At 36.7% G+C, this 21,716-nt stretch overlaps 1 protein-coding gene across 1 annotated transcript; it reads left to right on the top strand.

The window, feature by feature from the left end:
* Positions 1 to 6,429: 6,429 nt before the first annotated feature.
* LOC138898001 (uncharacterized) lies at positions 6,430 to 8,345 on the top strand. The gene is made up of 2 exons (XM_070184032.1): positions 6,430 to 6,648; positions 8,100 to 8,345. Exons 1-2 carry the CDS (start codon positions 6,430 to 6,432, stop codon positions 8,343 to 8,345), a joined length of 465 nt encoding a protein of 154 aa, XP_070040133.1.
* Positions 8,346 to 21,716: the final 13,371 nt, after the last annotated feature.

Here is a 21,716-nt window from a genome sequence, read left to right on the forward strand (position 1 = left end):
AAAAGAAACTTGGCCAAACGGGCTAGAAGTTACCTCTGACTCCTATATCAACTTTTGCTAGATGACAACCATTTAATATATCTACTGAAATGACATTGCTGTTTGCTTGGGCTTGTTCGTATGAATTTGAGACTAACAATCATTAACAGTCGATAGGTAATGATTAGCTTGACCATCAAATTACATACTGCGGCATAATTTCTAGAAAGGCATTCCTAGAGAACCAGAGAGATCCCAAGTCCACACTGTCTTAGTTCTTTGGTTGACACTATTTTCAACTAGACATAAGGACAAAAGTGGATATATAACTGTCTAGCCAACCAAATCTGTGGTAGTTCCACTTGCTAAGGCACGAGCAGAAACAAAATTTTAGGTTATTATAAGGTGGCTAAAGATCTCTTACAAGTTCTTCATGTCCGAATTCTCATGTCTCTGAAAAAAATAATTTACTTAATGCCAGTCTTATCATTCCTGAGAGCATATCTGTAGAAAAACATGTTAGATTGCATTTTATGAAAAAATAACCGGGGCGTTTACTCCTGAATTGGCAATCACTACTAAAAATCAGAGAAAAACTGACCAAGCCATACCGATCAATGTTGGTCGGTCAATAAAAGCGACCAAAAATCGTCCAACACAGACGAAAACTACAAAAAATATATTTTAATTTTTTTTTTAAATTACATACCAACCAAAGTTGGTCGGTATTTTGGTCAAAAATTTGACCGAAGTGGTCAGACTTGCTTAGTCAAAGTAGTTTTTTGATTACCGACTAACTTTGGTCGGTAATGTGGACCCACTTTTTAAAATTTTAATAATTATATTATTATTTAAAATATTTTATAAAATTTATAGAATTTATATTTAAGTTTACCGACCAAAGTTGGTCGGTTATTAGGTCAAACATGGTCAAACATCTGAATCACTTTAATATTTACTATCTAAATAATAAAAATGTAATCCGTTAAAACTTTATTTTGTAATACAAATAATAAATACACTAACATATACTATAACAAGCTATATATAGTTAAAGTAGTACAACGAAGTGTGTGTGTGTGTGTGTGTGTGTGTGTGTGTGTGTGTGTGTGTGTATATATATATATATATAGGTATAGCCGCATATATATAAGAACACGAAGCGCTAGGGCCACACGGTCGGGTTCTTTTGGGGATAGACTTGTGAAGAAGCAATAATCTAATCAGTATATATAATTGATCATCATCAAATATATCTATTTGTAAATTGATTCATTGACTTATAACTAACTTAGATGCATCGATGAATATAAAAAATAAAATATTTCGACCTATATCGATAAATATTAAAAACAAAACGTCTCGACCTATATCGATTAATCTATGTCATGCATTATTAGTGATGAATGAATGAAATATAGAAGAATTAATACTAAACATCTTTGACATGTATATATATATATATATATATATATATATATATATATATATATATATATATGGATCACAAATTAAAGAAACGAAAGAAGTTATTAGCATTAAGTAAACGAGTTAATAGGTCAAACATGGTCAAACTTTTGAATCACATTAATATTTACTATCTAAATAATATAAATGTAATCCGTTAACACTTTATTTTGTAATACAAATAATGAATACACTAACATATACTATAACATGCTATATATAGTTAAAGTAGTACAACGAAGTGTGTGTGTGTGTGTATATATAGGTATAGCCGCATATATATAAGAACACAAAGTGCTAGGGCCACAGGGTCGGGTTCTTTTGGGGATAGACTTGTGAAGAAGCAATAATCTAATTAGTATATATAATTGATCATCATCAAATATATCTATTTGTAAATTGATTCATCGACTTATAACTTACTTAGATGCATCGATGAATATTAAAAATAAAGCATTTCGACCTATATCGATGAATATTAAAAATAAAATGTCTCGACCTATATCAATTAATCTATGTCATGCATTATTAGTGATGAATGAATGACATATAGAAAAATTAATACTAAACATCTTTGACATGTATATATATATGGATCACAAATTAAAGAAACCAAAGAAGTTATTAGCATTAAGTAAACGAGTTAATAGGTCAAACATGGTAGAAACATATTTAAAATAGAATAATATCGGTTTATCAATTGATAAATTTTTCGTATGTAGTAATGTATGTCAGGGGCGAAGCCAGCCCTTCAGATACAGGTTCGGCTGAACCCAGTAACTTTTGTCCAAACCCTGTATTTATCTTTAAAAAATTATTAAATTATTTATAAATTATTGATTTAGAACCCACTAACTCAAAAGAATTAGAATACTGAACTCATAAGCTTTAAATCCTGGCTCCGCCTCTGATGTATGTGATTGATCATCAATTACAATATAGTGTGTGTGTGAGAAATTACTCATATACATAATTATAATTTAGAAAATTAACTTAGATAGATGCTATTATAATTTATTAAAAGTAATTATTTAATATAATTATTTATAAAGATTATACTTATAGTGTATAATTATTTATAATAAATATATATGTGAATAAAATAAATGCTTATAGTTTATAATATTTTAAGAAATAAAAACAAAAAAAACAATTTAGTTTTTTTAAAAAATAATCGACCAAAGTTAGTCGGTTAATAGTCAAACAGTCAAACACTTAGTGTACCGACCAAAATTACCGACCAACTTTGGTCGGTAATTCTAATTTTAGATATGAAAACGGGATTTTCCCCTCATTTCTCTTACTCTTTTCTCAAATTTTTCATACTCCTCACTCTCTTCTCCCTCACACACATAACACCCTTCCCCCCCTCTACTTCTCTATTTCCCTTACACAAATCCCATTTCCCACCCCACATAGCCACTGACCCGCGTCGTCATTCCCCCCTCCCCCCCTCCCCGTCACCGCTGCCGCTGCTAATGACTCCACCACTACCGCCCCTCCTTCTCTACCTCCTAAAAATTCTAGGTTTGAATTACAACTTATATCTTTTTTGTATAAATTTAATATTTTTTTAATTAGTTATGAATTAGTTAATTAGTGTTTAAATTGATTGTTTAACTTTGTATTTTATTGAAATCTAGGGTTTAGATCTTGTTTTAATTGAATCGATTACATATGGTATAAATTGAATGTTTAAGTTTGTTTTGTCTTGAATAGTTTAGTTAGAATTGAATTATTAACTTTGAATTGAATTGAGTTTTTAGGATTTGTTCTTGTGAATTGAATTTTTAGGGTATGGGTTGAACTTTTAGGATATGAATTGAACCGTTTGGATATGAATTGAACTTTTAGGATATAAATTGAAACTTTTAGTTTATGTTTAAACTCTTAGGATATAAATTGAATTGAGTTTTTAGGATTTGTTCTTGTGAATTGAACTTTTAGGGTATGGGTTGAACTTTTAGGATATGAATTGAACTTTATGGATATGAATTAAACTTTTATGATATAAATTGAACTTTTAGTTTATGTTTAAACTCTTAGGATATGAATTGAATTGAGTTTTTAGGATTTGTTCTTGTGAATTGAACTTTTAGGGTATGGGTTTAACTTTTAGGATATGAATTGAACTTTTTAGATATGAATTGAACTTTTAGGATATAAATTGAACTTTTAGTTTATGTTTAAACTCTTAGGATATGAATTGAATTGAGTTTTTAGGATTTGTTCTTGTGAATTGAACTTTTAGGGTATGGGTTGAACTTTTAGAATATGAATTGAACTTTTTGGATATGAATTGAACTTTTAGGATATAAATTGAACTTTTAGTTTATGTTTAAACTCTTAGGATATGAATTAAAATTATAGTTTATAATTAATTATATTTACTATAATTTAATTTTGGTGTAATTAGGAAAAAATAATTATCTTAATTAACTAAAAAAGATTTAATTAATTTATAATTATAGAATAAATTAATTTGTTCTTATTTTATTTTTATAGATGGAACATCGTACTTGGATGTACAATAGGAATTATCCTAATTGGCGGGGATTGCGGGAGGATTTTGTAGAAGGGGTTGATGACTTTATTAGACATGCAATGCCACTTTCACCATACCAAATTGAAGGAGTAATTAGGTGCCCTTGTGTCATGTGCGATTGTGTGAAGTTTAAAAAATTGGAGAAAGTTAAGATTCATCTTTATAGGAAGGGATTTATAGAGAATTACTTTGTGTGGATTAATCATGGAGAGATCGATGGTAGCCGTGGAATATTTCATAACATGGTTGTTAGTGAAAGTAGTAGGTCGGTGGAGAATACAAATCATGATTCTAGAAATTCAATATATGGTTGCGGATGCTCTTGGGATGCACTCCGGGGGTGAGCCCAATGAAAATATGGAACAAACTCCTAATGATGATGCAAAACGTGTTTTTGAACAGTTAGAGGAAGCTAGTCGTCCACTACATGAAGGAAGTCCGCACTCTGAGCCGTCTGTTGCAGTTAGATTACTAAGTATCAAATCTGATTGGAATATTTCTCAAGCGGCCATGGACTCTTTTCATTAACCTTATGAGTGAACTAGTTGAACTAAATATCAACTTACCTGGTGATTTCTATAAGGCAAAGAGATTGGTTTCTAAGTTAGGACTTTCGTCAATGAGAATTGATTGTTGTGAAGATGGTTGCATGTTATATTATAAAGATGATGCAAATTTATAAAGTTGTAAATTCTATGAAAAGCCTCGTTTCAAGAGGCTTTCCAACGGGAATATGGTAGCTGTGAAGGAGATGAATTATTTACCTCTTATACCTAGGTTAAAGAGGTTATATACGTCGATGATCGATGAGTTCTGCTCCTCATATGAGATGACACTTTAAAAATAGAAGACCACCTGGTGTTATGTGTCATCCTTCAGATGGAGAAGCTTGGAAGCACTTTGATAGGACATATCCATATTTTGCTAGTGAACTAAGGAATATTCGGTTAGGTTTATGTGCGGATGGTTCACGTTTTTTTCTATATCTGCGACACCATATTCATACTGGCCTGTCTTTCTTACACCTTATAATCTACCACCTGAGTTATATATGAGTAGTCCATATATATTTTTAAACTGTATTATCTCTGATCCACTTAATCCGAAAAGTTTGATTGATGTATATTTGCAACCTTTGATTGATGAGCTAAAACAATTGTGGTATGATGGTGTTGAAACATATGACATATCAACTAAGAAAAATTTCAAATTGCGTGCTAATTTAATGTGGACTATTAACGATTTTCCTGTGTATGAAATGTTGTCTGGGTGGATGACTGCTGGGAAGCTAGCTTGTCCTTACTGCATGGAAAATGTAAAGCATTCACTTTGAAACATGGCCAAAAGAAATCATGGTTTGATTGTCACCGTCAGTTCTTTCCTGATGATCATGAGTTTAGAAGGATGAAAAATTCATTCAAAAAGAATAAAGTAGAATATGATTCGCCACCTCCGATACTTTCAGGTTAGGAAATTTGGGAGTGGGTCCAGAACTTCAGTAAAGTTACTGAGGCTCCACCTAGGGGTATTAATGGTTCGGTTTGGGTCGGTTTTTATCTAAAAAGAAACCAAATCAAGTACGTCGGTTTTTAAATATTGGAACCAAACCAAACCAATTAAGTCGATTTTTTATCGATTCGGTTTTTGTCGGTTTTTGTCGATTTTTTGGTTTTTTCGGTTATTTATCGGTTTTTTCTTAAATATGATACATACACTATATTCCGGTGACTACATTTTCAACATAACGCTATCAAACTAATTGCTCTTTGAGAAATCTATCATTTACCAAGATATATTGATGATAATTGACTCAAATAGTGATGAATAATTTAAGTACTTAATTAAAAATCGATTATTTTTAACATAAAATAAATTCTTGTACTTAGCAAAAGAAAACTACCAATCAAACTAGAAGGCAAAGAATTAGATTATTATAATAGCAAAGAACTAGATTAAAAATACAAATGACTAATATGTATCAAAAAATTTCAGAAACTTTATATATATATATATATATATATATATATATATATATATATATATATATATATATATATATGTGTGTGTGTGTGTGTGTGTGTGTGTGTAATAATAAATTTAAATAGCTACTTTTATAGTCGGTTTGGTTCGGTTTTTTCGGTTATTTTTTTTATTAAAACTAAAACCAAACCAAATTTGAACGGTTTTTAAAATTTAAAACCAAAACCAAACCAAACCTAAAAAGTATCGATTTTTTAGTCGGTTTGGTTCGGTTTTTCGAGTTTTTATGAACACCCCTAGCTCCACCTTATAGATTCCCCGGATATGGTGTTACTCATAAGCGGACAAAATAAAGTATATTTTGGGAGTTGCCTTATTAGAAGGATACTCTTCTCCGACACAACCTTGATGTCATGCATATTGGGAAGAATTATTTTGATAATTTGTTCAACACAGTGATGGATATTAAAGGTAAGACAAAAGATAACCCGAAGGTTAGAATGGATTTACAAGAATATTGCATGCGACCTGAATTATACTTGCAGACAGCAAACAATGGTAAGGTGTTCAAGCCCAAAGCAAGTTACACATTCACTTTGGAGGAAAGACGACACATTTGTGATTGGGTTACGAAATTGAAGATGCCTGAGGGTTATGCGTCGAATCTAGGAAAAAAGGTAAATATGGAGGTAGGGAAGTTGAGCCATTTGAAAAGTCATGACTGTCATATTTTCATGGAGACCTTAGTGCATATTGCATTTTGTGGTTTGCCTAAAAGAATTTGGAAACCCATCACAAAGATTAGTTTATTTTTCAAAGACTTGTGTTCTACCACATTAATGGAAGAAAACCTACTTCGGATGGATCAGAACATTCGTGTAACTTCTAGTAAGATGGAAAAAAGTATTTCCTTGTGGTTTCTTTGATGTGATGGAACACCTTCCAATCCACCTTGTACACGAGGCACAACTTGGAGGGCATGTTCAATGCAGATGGATGTATCCCTTTGAGAGGTAATATTATAAGTTTGATGTTGTATTCTATTTTATTTGAATGTTCTAGGCTAACATGACATTATGTAGGACAATTGACAAATGCAAATAATTTGTTAAGCAGAGGAATATGATTGAAGGATCTATATGCGAAGCCTATCTTGCAAAGAAAACTGCATATTTTTGTTCTTATTATTTTGAGAGTATCGTGCCATGTTCCAAGAATAGGCCCAATAGGCACACTGTCGAATGTGTGAATGATTCATTATATCCACCAATGTCCATATTCAATCAACCAGGCCGATGTTCTAAGGATGCTAGAAAGAGAAGTTTGAGTGATATGGAGTACAAGTCAGCTACAATTCATGTGTTGCTAAATTGTCCCGAAGTTGTACCATTTCTCAAGTAAGTATTGATTTATTAGTTATCAAAATGTAAAATTTATTGTGATTATATATTGATGCAACTACTAAATATATTTGATGTGTCACAGTCACTTCGTGGGTCAATTTGGCCATGATGCTGTATATACGAGATTTGATACGTGGTTCAAACAGTTTGTAAGTTTATACTCATAATATTCTTCTAAAGCTCCTTTATATATATATATATATATATATATATATATATATATATATATATATATATATATATATATATATATATATATATATATAATCCAAATAATTATGTAAATCAATTTTTGAATGATATATCTTGGGAACCTGGGCTTCAGGTCAACAATGTCTAAGTACGTAGTGAATGGTTATAAGTTTCATACAGAGGATTGCTCTAAAAATAAAAATAGCAACAACAGCGGGGTGTGGGTTCAAGGTGGTGATGGCAACCAAGTTGGATATAATGATTATTATGGTGTGGTCAAAGAAATATTACAACTAAAATATACAGGTTAGCCATATAAGAAATTGATATTCTTTAGATGCAAGTGGTTTGACCCAAATCCAACAAGAGGTACAAGAGTACACCACCAATACAACATAATTGGGGTTAATTATATGAGGGAGTATGATCGCTATGATCCTTTCATAATTGCACATAACGTTAGGCAAGTGTATTATGCTCCTTATCCATTGCGGCGGAATAAGTCTGATTGGTGGGTTGTAATCAAAACTAAGCCTGTAGGTAGGGTGGAAGTCGAGAATGTGTTAGATGTTGCATATCAAAATGATGTCTCCGGTGTTCACCAAATAGTGGACGATCAGTTAGAAAATGATTTGGAACATCCTGAACGCATATTGAAAGAAATTGATATAAATGAAGTAACAATTATAGAAAATGAGGATGAAGAATCAACTGATGAAATTCAAACAAGTGAGGACGAGGAATTCTCGGAAGAGGAACAATACGTCAACGAGGATTAAAAAGTTGGTTTTTTAAAGCACTCTCGTTTTATAACTAGTTTCTTATATGTTTCAATCTAAATATGTATTATATTATGCAGATGGAAGGTCAGGGTCAAGGTAACAACGACCCTACTAGTTCTCGGGGTCGAGAAAAGGCTAGGAAGGGAAAGAGGAGGGTAGATAATAATACTTTCTCTTTTCCACCCTCTTCACAGATGCCTATATCTTATCCTCCACCACACAGCTATACTGAGCTACCACAGCATCACGAGTCCTACAACTTCATCCAGACACCAGGTCTTCCATCACAGGGCCATAGGGCTATACGTCTGACATACAGTCCAGCTGCCTCACAACCACGTGGATCGCAACCATCTGCATCACAGCCATGTGGATCGCATCCCTACATATCACAGCCACATGAATCGCATCCATCCATATCACAGCCACTCGGGTCACAACCATCAGTATCACAGCCACATGGATCGCATCTAGCTATGTCGCAGTCATAGGGATCACAACCATCTTCATCATCGACTCCATCCATTTCAGGCCTTTTCCTGTGAGACAGTAGCTCTGAGCCCCCTACAACGTCTACACATGTCTATGATACACATTCTGAGGATGATGATACATAGGTAGTGCATTATGATCGCTATGGTAGGATCATCATAGTCCCTGAGGGTGACGGGTAAGAGTTATTTGTTATTTCTGCGTCTATTATTTTATAATGTTTTTACTAATATATTCATGTGTTTTTATTGTTAAATTACAGGTTCAAGCCGGGTAAGCAGACTACGAAGATAATCACCAATGCCATCAAAAAACTTTATGATGGCCCTTCTGCGACTTGGACTGATTTCCCATTCTCGTTGAAGGAGCAAATTTTCAATCAGTTTAAGGTATAAATTTTCTTTTAAAAAGTTTAATAATTTATATTTATGATATTTTCATCTAATATTAACTTTTGAAATGCAGAGCAAATGTGTATGGGAAGACCTCTATAGCGCGAAAGTGGCTGCAAATTTTCATCATAAGCTCGCAAGAGATTGGCGGATCATTTCTCGGATGGTAGAAAGAAGAACAAGAGGCTTGTCTGGTGTCTTGAGCATTTATGGAATGATTTGTTAAGGCAATGGCAGACCGCGGAATTCTTAGAGAGGAGCGAAAAAGGAAAGAAAGCTCGCTCATCCGAGAAGGGAGGCTCCTTGCACACTGGGGGTGCTATCAGCCCGGGGACAATAAAAAGAAGATTGGTAATTGATTAAATGATTTTACTTTTCTAAGTATATCAATTCGATTTATTAGATAAATTTATTTATTTTCAGTACAAGAAGTATGGGCGTCCAATGGGCCATGATGAGCTATTCAAGGAGACGCATATTGTAAAGAAGAAGAAAGAGGGGGATGGAGATAGGTGGGTCGAGGACCGGGCAGAGACTGCATATGTAAGCTTTCAATTTTCTTTAAGTGTTATAACTTACTTTTATAAGAATTTTTAAATACTAATTTAATTTAAAATAATGTAGGGTTGCTACCAAAGTAACGTAGAGTAATTCATTCGTAGTCAACCGGCTGGTGAATCGGGCGAGCCAAACCAACCTTCGGACGAGGATGCTGAAAGAATATAGTTGGAGGCTGTTGGCGGTCCAAAATAGGGGAAGGTATATGTAATGACCCAACCGGTCATTTTAACTTTTAGAACCCCGTTCCCTAAAATAAAACTTTTCGTATGTGCTTGTAATGATTTATGACTTGCGGGGATGGTTGGTTCGGGATTTGGAAGTGTTTGGGGTGAAACCGGAACACTTGGTTCCTTAAGTTGGCCTTAAAGTGCTAAGTTTGACTTCGGTCAATATTTTGAGAAAACGATCCCGGAATAGAATTTTGATGATTCCAACAACTCCGTATGGTGATTTTGGACTTAGGAGCGTGTTCGAAACCTTATTTGGAAGTCCGTAGTTAAATTAGGCTTGAAATGGCTAAAAACAAGAATTTATGTTTGGAAGTTTGACCGATGAGTTGATTTTTTGATACCGGAGTCGGAATCCAGTTCCAAAAATTTTCATAGCTCCGTTATGTCATTTATGACATGTGTGTAAAATTTGAGGTCAATCGGAGTTGATTTGATAGGTTCCGGCATCGAATGTAGAAGTTGAAAACTCTTAGTTTCATTAAGCTTGAATTGGGGTATGATTCATGGTTTTAACGTTGTTTGATATGATTTAGAGGTTCGACTAAGTTCGTATGATGTTTTAGGACTTGTTGGTATATTTGGTTGAGGTCCCGAGGGCCTCGGCTGAGTTTCCGATGGTTAACGGATCAAAAGTTGGACTTAAAAAGCTGCTGCAATTTTCCCTTTTGCTGTATATTCTGGGCTGGGAACGAGCCCCAGATCGAACCCAGATATCGAACCCACGATCGAGGCCTGAGTCGAAGCTAGGGACGAGGTTCAGTATCGAAGCCACGATCGAAGGTCCAACTCGAGGGCCATGATCGAAGGCAAGGCTCGAGGGCCATGATCGAAGGCAAGGCTCGAGGGCCAGGATCAATACCCAAGATCGAACTCGAAGCCCATGCTCGAGGGCCATGATCGAAGCCACGATCGAGGCCCAATTTCTGAAGGCTGCCTGGGCAGTTTATAAAAGAGGACATTCGTCCCATTTGCCATTTTTGACGAACTTGAGCTTGAGCAGAGGCGACTTTTGTCAGTTTTTCAAGGGAAAAACATTGGTATCGATTCGGAGTCGATATACAAGTATATCATTGTTTTCACCATAAATTAGTGTTTTGAGATTTAAATTTGGAAAATTTTTATTAATCTCATAGAAACGAATTTTTTTGAGATTTCAGTATCGATTCGGAGTCGGATTTGAGTGAAACTGGTATGGTTGGACTCGTAATTGAATGAGTTGTCGGATTTCGTAACTTTTGCCGGATTCCGAGATGTGGGCCCCATAGATGAATTTTTAATTAATTTTGGGATTTTTATTAAAAATGTAGTATTTCTCATAGAATTAATTCCTATAATTTTTAGTGATTGTATCGAATTATTTTGGCTAGATTTGAGCCAGACAGAGTTGGATAATTGTGGAAAAGGCCTTATAGTGGATTAAATTGGAGCAAGACGAGGTAAGTCTCTTGTCTAATCTTGTGAGAGGGAAATTACCTCATAGGTGATTAAAATTAAATAATTATTGCTAATTGTGGGGGCTACGTATGCACGAAGTGACGAGAGTCCGTGCGTAGCTACTATTAATGCTAAAGTCCGGGTAGTTTAGGACTCAAAGCATGCATTACTTGTGTAAATAGTATTCTTTGATTAATCAGTATTAATTGATATATATGAATATATTGTGAATTGTTAGATAACGATATTAAAGGATGAAAATCTCATAGGCTTGATTTTCTGTTTAAATCAATTAATTGTTAAAATAAATTATTCTCCTCCGGAATTTATCTTATAATAAATATACTCTCCTTCCGGAGGCACATAAAAAAATGTCCTCCTTTCTTGTGGAGCGGGCCGAACGCCTCGGCGGGATAGATGCATCTATGGATCGCGCCGTACGTCCCTCGGCAGTGTACATGACACTCTGGATCGGGCCGTACGTCCTCGGCAGAAATCGTGCTTAATAATAATAATAATTACACGATACTTTAATAATTTATTTCAGCTTGTGAAGCTAATTAATAAATTGAAAAATCCTTGGAATTTAATGAATTATTATTCTTGCTTGTTTAGGAATTAATTGTTACTCCTGTAAATGAGATTTAATTGATTTGTAAATTCTGTAAATCATGCTGATTTAAAAATCCTAGTTTTATTTCAATTATTATTATTGATCCATAGTGAGTGTCAAAGTCGGCCATCTCATCTCTACTACTTCGAGATTAGGCTTGATACTTACTGGGTACACGTTGTTTACGTACTCATACTACACTTGCTGCACTTTTTGTGCAGGACCTGAGACAGGTACTAGTGGAGGACCTATCATCACGTACCCACGTCATCCCGAGGCATAGTGGTGAGCTGCCTTTCTGAGCCGTTCTGCAGCTACCAGTGTCTCTTCTTATATTTACATTCTGTCCATTTCATTTCAGACAGTATTTGGAGTTTTGTATAATCTACTAGATGCTCATGCACTTGTGACACCAGGTCTTGGCACACACACATTGGTAGAGTTTCGATTTATATTTTCTTGGTTTTAAATTTTATCAATGTATGATTAATTTATTAGATGGCTTACCTAGCTGTAGTGTTGGGTGCCATCACGACCTACAGGTGAAATTGGGTCATGATAGTATACGGGCTTCCTACGAAAAATTCCATCGCTATAGGTATGGAATGCAAGGAATAGGGACTTCTTCACAGGGCAGGGAACTTAATAGGGAGTTCCTCTCGGCTATGCGAGAGACAGTTTCAAAGCTTACATTCGAGCTAGAAGCATCCAAGGAAAGAGAAAGGCTTAGAGATGCTCAATTCCTTGGTATGCAAGCTCAAATCAGAACTCTCCTTTCTAGTGGAGCTTTTCCCTTCTGGGTCATCGCCAGAGGCTCGACCTCCACGTGATCGTTCCTCCCGTCCTCCTCATGATCGTTCCTCCCGTCCTCTCCGTGATCGTTCTTCCTGTCGTCCACAAGACCGTTCTTTATACCGTCTTGTAGATGAAAGTTCATCAGATGGTGATGATGTTGTATAAAACACCCCTTGACCAATACTTTGATATACTTTGAACTAGACTAATAGAACTAGTTTTGAATTAGATTGAATAATTTTGAACTTGTTGTAATTAGTTATTGCTTGGTTTTGGATTGTTATGTTCAATTGAACTTTAATTTGTTAGTTTTAAAGTATTAATTGGATGTTTGGTTGTTGTTGTTGTTGGATATTTGGTTGGATTTATGGTGAATTAGAGGTTGTATGTGGTGAATTGGTGATTATTAGATGTGAATTGGGGGTATTGGTATGCCATTTTTATTTGGCAGGTGGTGTAGCTACCAAAACAGGCATTTTCTGCCAAAATTAAACCCAGAAAACCGACCAATTTTGGTCGGTAAATAATAGTAAAAAAAAATTAAATTGCACATTACCAACCAATGTTGGTCGGTTAATGTACAATGAATTCCCAGAATTCAACATTACCGACCAAGTTTGGTCGATTTTCTGCCTGCACTGTCCAGTTTACCGACCAAAGTTGATCGACATTTTTAAATTTTAATTATTTAAAAAAAAATATTTTTCCAGTACCGACCAAAGTTGGTTGGTTTTTTTAAATTTTAATAATTTATAAAAATAATATATTTTCTAATACCGACCACAGTTGGTCGGTAGGAAAAATTAATAAATTTAATATACCGACCAAGTTTGGTCGGAAAAATTAAATTATTAAAATAATATTCCGACCAATTTTGGTTGTTAAGTCAATTACATTGTCAGATGGTTATGTAGAGCATACCAACCAATATTGGTCGGTAATTTCCGACCAACTTTGGTCGGTATGCCCTTCCGACCTTCAAAATACCGTTCACACGTAAATGGTCGCGTTTTGGAGAGTTGTTGGCCATTACCGACTAACTTTGATCATTTTTTAGACGATTTTGCCCGGATTTCTAGTAGAGAATGGCTTTAGGTTACCCACATCATACTCATCTTTGATCCAAAGTCTTCGAAAAGTGATGGATCTTTTATATGGATATTGCCAGGAGATTGTAACGACCCGGCCGGTCGTTTCGAGAGTTATAACCCCGTTCCCCCAATTTCCTGCTTCTTTTTGTGTTCTTCAGCTATATTATGATATACCGGGGTAGTTGGTTTGGGTTCGGAGTGATTTCAGAGTGAATTGAGACACATAGTCTCTTAGTTGAGAGCTTAAGTTGGAAGAGTTGACCAGATGTTAACTTATGTGTAAACGACCTCGGATTTGAATTTTGATGGTTTCGTTAGCTCCGTTAGGTATTTTGGACTTAAGAGCGCGTCCGGAATATGATTTGGAGGTTCGTGGTAGAATTAGGCTTGAATTGGCAAAAATTAGAATTATGGCAATTATGACCGGAAGTGAAAATTTTGATATCGGGGTCGGATTGGATTTTTGGAAGTTGGAGTAGGTTCGTGGTGTAATTTCTAACTTGTGTGCAAAATTTGAGGTCATCCGGACATTGTTTGGTTGTGGTCCCTAGGGCCTCGGGGTGATTTCGGGTGGTTAACGGAAGGTTTAGAGTTGGAGAAGTGCAGCTGAAGCTGGTGGTTCTGGTGTCTTCCGCACCTGTAGAGTGGGAACTGTAGATGCGAGGCCGCATGAGAGAAGGAAGAGCCGCAGGTACGGCTAAGGGATATCTGGGCTCAGACCGTAGGTGCGATGTAAATCCCGCATTTGCGGTGATCGCAGAAGCGGTTTGGGAGGCGCAGATGCGCAGATGGATCGCAGGTGCGGCTTGGGTCCCACATCTGCGATGACCGCAGATGCGGTCAAGTGATCGCAGGAGCAGAGTCAGGCTTTTAATGAATATCCGCAAAAGAGGAGCCCGGTTCGTAGATGCGGTTCTGTAGGTGCGGAACTAGGACCGCATGTGCGGTTTTAACTGGGCAGAAAACCTAGCTCGAGGCTTGTCTTCCATTTTCACTTTTGGACTTGGGGAGCTCGGGAGAGAAGTGATTTTTTGAAGGTTTTGTAATGACCCGGGCGGTCATTTTGAGTATTACAACCCCTCTTCCCCATTTTCTGCTCAAATTACACTTTTCAGTTGTTGTGTGACTTGCCGGGGTAATTGGTTCGGGTCCGGTGAGGTTTTGGAATGAATTGGAACACTTAGTTCCAAGGTTTAAAGCTTAAGTTAAAATAGTGATCAGATATCGACTTATGTGTAAACGACCCCGGAATGGAGTTTTGATGATTCCAATAGCTCCATACGGTGATTTTGGACTTAGGAGCGTGTCCGGAAAATTATTTGGAGGTCCGTAGTGGAATTAGGCTTGAAATGCCGAAAGATGAATTTTGGGAAGTTTGACCGGGGGTTGACTTTTTTGATATCGGGGTCGGAATCTGATTCTGGAAATTGGAATAGGTTCGTAATGTAAAATGTGACTTTTGTGCAAAATTTGAAGTCATTTCGGATTGATTTGTTATGTTTCGGCATAAGATATAGAATTTAAAAGTTCAAAGTTTATAGATTTTGATTTGAGGTGCGATTCATCGTTTTGATGTTGTTTGATATGATTTGAGGCCTCGAGTAGGTCCGTATTATGTTATGGAACTTGTTGGTATGTTCGGACGGGGTCCCGAGGGCCTCAGGTGAGTTTCGGATGCTTAACGAATTGAATTCGGATTTGGAGGAGGAGCTGAAGCAGCTGGGCATTGGTGTGATCGCACCTGCGCGAAAATGGGCCGCAGATGCGAGGAATTAGTCGCAAAAGCGGAAAATGCATGGGCTGGCCAAGCACTGCGGGTGCAAAATTCTTTTCTACAAGTGCAAAGATCGTAGGCGTGAAGAAATCATCGCAGGTGCGAAGACCACAGGCGCGAAGAAATCATCACGGGTGCGAAGACCGCAGGCGCGAAGAAATTATCACGGGTGCGAAGACCGCAGGCGTGAAGAAATCATCGCGGGTGTGAATACCGCAGGCACAAAGAAATCATCGCGGGTGTGAAGACTGCAGGCGCGATGAAGTCACCGCGGGTGCGAAGACTGCAGATGTGAAGAAATCACCGCGGATGCGAAAATCCTGGACAAAATGTTAAAAACAGAGGGGGTTCCGAGTTTTGCCATTTTTGGACCTTCAAGAACGGTTTTTGGGGCGATTTTGAGAGAGAATTCAAGGAAAACTTGAGGTAAATCACTTGTGATCATTTCTACTCCATAATATTGAATTATCATCGAATAATCCGACTAGATTATATGTTTTTGAGGTGTAAATCGGGGGTTTGAACTTAGAGATTTAAAAATAAGATTTGAAAATTTGGAGGTCGAGTTGAGGTCGGATTTTGGTAAAATTAGTATGGTTAGACTCGTGGTTGAATGGGCTTCTGGATTTTATAACTTTTATCGGATTCTGAGACGTGGGCCCCACATGTATTTTTGGGGTGTAATTTCGAATTTTTGAAAAATATTAGTATTTTGACATGGAATTAATTCCTATAATATTTGTGGGCTGAATCAAATTAATTGTGACTAGATTCGAGCCGTTTGGAAGTTGATACGCGCAGAATGGAATTTCTGGAGCATTGCTTAGCTTTCTCGACATTGGATTTTGCTTGTTCGAGGTAAGTAACTCTTCTAATCTTGGAGTTGAGGGTATGAACCCTGAATATATGTATTTTGTGAATTGTTGGGAGGTGACGCACATGCTAGGTGACGGGCGTGTGGGCATGCACTATAAAAATTGTGACATAATTGGTTCTGTGGAATTTTGTAGTTAAATAATCTTGGCATTCTCCATGCGATTTTATGTGTTAAAGAAATTGAGCTAAAAAGCATATTAAAAATTATGTTGAGGCTATGTGCTAGTATTTGGGGACCCACGATGGTCATATTGTTATGAATTATTTGTTTTAAATTGAAAACTCATACTCAGTCATATTCATTTCATTACATATCATATCTCAGTCTCTGTTGTTATTCATTGATACATCATATCATCATTTTGGGCTATTTTTATGACATTGTAAGCCCAAGAGACTGGGCTATTTTCATCATTTTACACATTTTTGACAGATGGACATAGTGATGCATTTGTTTTACATGGGTTATCCGGAAGGAAAATGAAATATCTTATTTATTATTGAAAAGATTTTGGGAGGAATTTATTATTTTCAAACTATTCATATTTTTGGCAACTTCGGCAAACGATTTGGGTTTTCACTGATGTATTTGAAAGTAAGAACCATATTTCTCTTTTTGAAATCATGATTTGGCTGAGCATTTTATCTCTAAGTTATTTCTGGTATTATTTGCCTTATGTTGTTATGGACTGTTGTGGACTATTGGTTGTGGATCCGACCTTGGTAGAAGCTCGTCACTACTTTCAATCTAAGGCTATGTTTGTTACTTACTCAGTACATGGGATCGGTTGTACTAATACTACACTTCTGCACATTACGTGCAGATGTTGGCTGCTGTTGTTGTTGTGTTCGATGGTTGCGAGATTTGAAGATGTACCTGCGTTCCTGTTCTAGCTGCCTCTTGTTCATGGTAGCCTTAGATTTATAAAAGCTCTGTTTATGTATTATTCAAACAGGCTATGTATTTATTTCATTTCCGCTTTGTATACTCTATTCTTAGAAGCTCATGATTTGTACTACCAGTTCTTGGGGATTGTACAAGATTAATACCTTTATTCACTTAAATTGCATTAATAATTATTATTGAAATTGGATAGTTGGTAATTGGCTTATCTATCGGGTTGGGTTAGGTGCCATCACGACTAGTTGGATTTTGGGTCGTGACAAGGTGGTATCAGAGCTCTAGATTCATAGGTTCTACAAGTCATGAGCAAGTGTCTAGTAGAGTCTTGCGGATCGGTATGATGACGTCCATACTTATCTTCGAGAGGCTACAGGGCATTTAGGACATATACTTCCCATCTTTCTTTCCTTATCGTGCGAGATTGATTCATCTTGAGACATAAACTCTTTGAATTCCTTCCACGTATTCGTATGCGCGCATGAGCGCTCGGTATCAGCTGTGCATCACCGACTTGTAATTCTATGAACGAGGTTCGAGGTGAGTATTCTGTGTTTTGGTGGTGGGCCAGTCTGGAGGACTTGAGGCCATGGTTAGACCGTAACTTAAGCTCGGTAGCTTCAGTTGTAACTTGTACAATTGGACTCATATGTCCGGTGATGACCCTACAGTGGAATTTGTGGCTCGATGAGCGGTGGAATAGCTTTGTGATGAGTATGAATGTTTTGAAAGATCTTTCATGTGTTTAAATTTTGGGATAAATTAAACTCTCATGTCTGGTTAATAAGTTTGGACTCAGAAAGATTTAGTGATTGCATAGTAATTGTGGCTGCAAAAGGGTATAACAAGATACCAGTTTGAGGCTAAGCAGGTGGGTTATCCCCTGCGGAGTAATCTACATAGGTGTATTCCTTATGATATGAGTAGAGAGTTTCTTTTCTGCCGACGGGGTATATGGGTGGAGATTTGAATTTGAATCTGGCTGAGAAAGCTGACTTGAGTGTCAAGAGAAAGATTGCGAGCTTAGCAGATGATTTGGGGTATTTTTATGGTTGGCATTGCATGAGTTTGAGAAGAAGTTTCGTTGAACTGACTGTGGCATTATGACAGTAATAGAAGTATTGATATTGTGAGTTATGGAACGATCAAATTTATAGCTCTGAGCCAAGTGAGGGAGTCTGCTATTGACAATTTGATTTCATGGTTAGGTGTTAAATTTTAATTTAGGTCTGAGGCATACTTGTGGGTTAGCTATGACTTGCAGAAGTTGAGATCGAGGATGACTCAAATAAGGAAATTCCTGGTTAAGGATTATATTGCACGTATGAGTATATGAAATTCGTGGGATGAGTGAGTTGTTATTGGTGAATGACGTAGTGCGCATAGAGTATGAATTTGATATGTTGTGTTAAAGTAGAGTTACTTCTTTGAGTGTTGTGGTGCTAATGGGGCACGTGTCTCTTGGCCCATTTGGGCGGTGTAATTTGGATTTGAACAAAGGGGGAGACTTTAGAGAAAGTTCTAATAGGTTCGAAGTTTATATATAGCAATTGAGAATTTCTCCGAACTTGTGTATGGATAAAAATCTGAGATTTACATTTAATGGCGACTGGACTTGCGGAAATTCTGTATGACTAGGGACTCTATGTTTCAGTATAAGGAAGGTAAGAAGAACAATTTCTAATTCATACAAGGTATTTTCAGAGTGAGCGTTATAGTGGTGGTATTCTTGAAGGTGCTTAAGAAGAATACAATTGATTATGGGTCGTAGGGCGTTGTGGTTCTATGCTAGGTTCGTGGGGTGAGTTGTGATAAAAGATCATGGTGTTTTAGCAAGGAGAAGTATCAATCTGAAGACAAATTCGGAAAGGACTCGGAGAAAATAGGACAACTGGGCAATAGAATGGACTAGTATGGTAATGGTAGGATCGGTCCTTTGGGTAATTACGATGTGATAAGACTTTGCAGATGTTTTGGTGGCAATATTCTTGGGTTTGGCGACCTGCAAGGCTTGGCCGAGTTAGAGAAATTTATTTCTAAGGGTTTGATTATGTGCAAATGGATTCCAAAGTAATCTGGATGGTTTGAGCCGGATACTTTTCTACCGATATGGGGAAACGTGTTGTGTATTGTGATTTTCTCCTGGAAAGAAGCAAGAGAAACGTGGGTATGTAAATTATTGGTGACTCAAAGTTGATAATAAGATTCGCATGCTTTTCACATAAGGGCAAGATAGATGCGGTGTGTTGTATGGGATTAAGGTTGGCGTGTACAAGGTCATGGTTTGGCTTTGAAAGGGAGGTCATAAATTCTTAGAGGGCATGAACGATTTTTGATGTTTAGATGAATGCTATAACTATTTGGCATTGCGTTAGTAGAGTGTACATTTCAGAAGGCGCACTATGTTTTGAATTATGGATATTTCATAGGTATTGCGACATTTTCCTAGTTGATCGACTACTGATGTCCAAATTCTTTCCTTGTGGAACAGAAGAATTTTAGAAATATTCCTCGTGGGATGATCATGTATGAGAGGTGTGTTAGACATTCAGGCGGTGGAGATGGGACCAGAAATGGTAGTGCGTGTGTTCTATGGATTTGGAGACTAGGAGTTGTTAGGAGCAGATTGTTTCATGGCGGTGGACTGTGAGGTCATGGCCGAAGCTAGCCAGATGATAGTATGTATTATGATTCAGTCATTATAGATTTTCGGAGGGATTTTTATCTATTTGTGGGTAACCAGAGTGATTTGGGGGTCCATTAATAGGCCCAATTAGGATGTGTATTCTGCACCGAGCTGGAATAGTTGGCCCATACTGCTATTGTTGAGGGATGTGTCATTCGGTGTATGATGAATTTTCAGCATTTCGTTGTGGCGGTACTTGTTAATTTGGCGAGGCAGTTCTCTCATTTGAGTCATTTTCCTTGACTGGGTACATTTAAATGGTTGCGTATTGGTGCCCGGATGGCACGGGTTGTGGCTCCAAGTTATATTGGTGCGGTATGTCTTTGGAACAATTATGTTTAGTAATATAAGGTCATTGGACCTGGAATGGGTACTATCAGGTTTAATTTCGGTATATTCGGGAGTATAATATTGAAAGTCGGCTCAGAAAGTGATTACGGTTCTAGTTAGGGCGAGAGAGCTCCGTTACTTGTTGATCTGGTGAGTGGTCATGAAATTTTGCGTGTTTCTTTTATTATCAACAGTGTACGAAGGTTTTGGGATGATGTTTGGTTTGATATGGGTTTAATACTAGTATGTGGTTGGTTTTGGAGTAGTCACTGCGATCAGGAATGGTGCTACGAGCATGCGAGTTGTGTAATATGTTGGTTGATTATATCCGTGGTTATAGTTATAGCTCGATGCAACTTGTTCGGACTTATATGGTGTGTAAATGTAAGATTTGTGTCTTGAAAGAAATTCTAAAGATTGGAAATTACACTCCAAGGTTTATGGGCTAAGTTAAATTAATGATTTTCAGTTGCATTGTGTAGTCAAGCCTATGTGGAATAGGGTGACGTGGGTTCACCCCCGGGTACGTGTGTGGTAAGATGGAACAGTGATTTGATGGCTTGGAAATATCTCTTGGCACGTTCGAGGACGAACGTATGTTTAAGTGGGGGAGAATGTAACGACCCGGGTGGTCGTTTTGAGTATTACAACCCCTCTTCCCCATTTTCTACTCAAATTACACTTTACAGTTGTTGTGTGACTTTCTGGGGTAATTGGTTCGGGTCCGGTGAGGTTTTGGAATGAATTGGAACACTTAGTTCCAAAGTTTAAAGCTTAAGTTAAAATAGTGACCGGATGTCGACTTATGTTTAAACGACCCCGGAATCGAGTTTTGATAATTCCAATAGCTCCGTACGGTGATTTTGGACTTAGGAGCATGCCCAGAAAATTATTTAGAGGTCCGTAGTGGAATTAGGCTTGAAATGTCGAAAGATGAATTTTTGGGAAGTTTGACCGGGGGTTGACTTTTGATATCGGGGTCGGAATCCGATTCTAGAAATTAGAATAGGTCCGTAATGTAAAATGTGACTTGTGTGTAAAATTTGAAGTCATTCCGAATTGATTTGATATGTTTTGGCACAAGATATAGAATTTGAAAGTTCAAAATTTATAGATTTTGATTTGAGATGCAATTTGTCATTTTGATGTTGTTTGATATGATTTGAGGCCTCGAGTAGGTCCGTATTATGTTA

This window comes from Nicotiana tomentosiformis, chromosome 8 (genome assembly GCF_000390325.3).
Source record: "Nicotiana tomentosiformis chromosome 8, ASM39032v3, whole genome shotgun sequence".
Taxonomy (NCBI): domain Eukaryota; kingdom Viridiplantae; phylum Streptophyta; class Magnoliopsida; order Solanales; family Solanaceae; genus Nicotiana; species Nicotiana tomentosiformis.

Excerpts from the sequence above, each read along its gene's own strand:
- LOC138898001 (XM_070184032.1), top strand. The coding sequence starts at position 6,430 with ATGGATATTAAAGGTAAGACAAAAGATAACCCGAAGGTTAGAATGGAT. Across the intron at positions 6,649-8,099 it reads CGTCGAATCTAGGAAAAAAG|CCTGTAGGTAGGGTGGAAGT; the intron begins GTAAATATGGAG and ends ATCAAAACTAAG.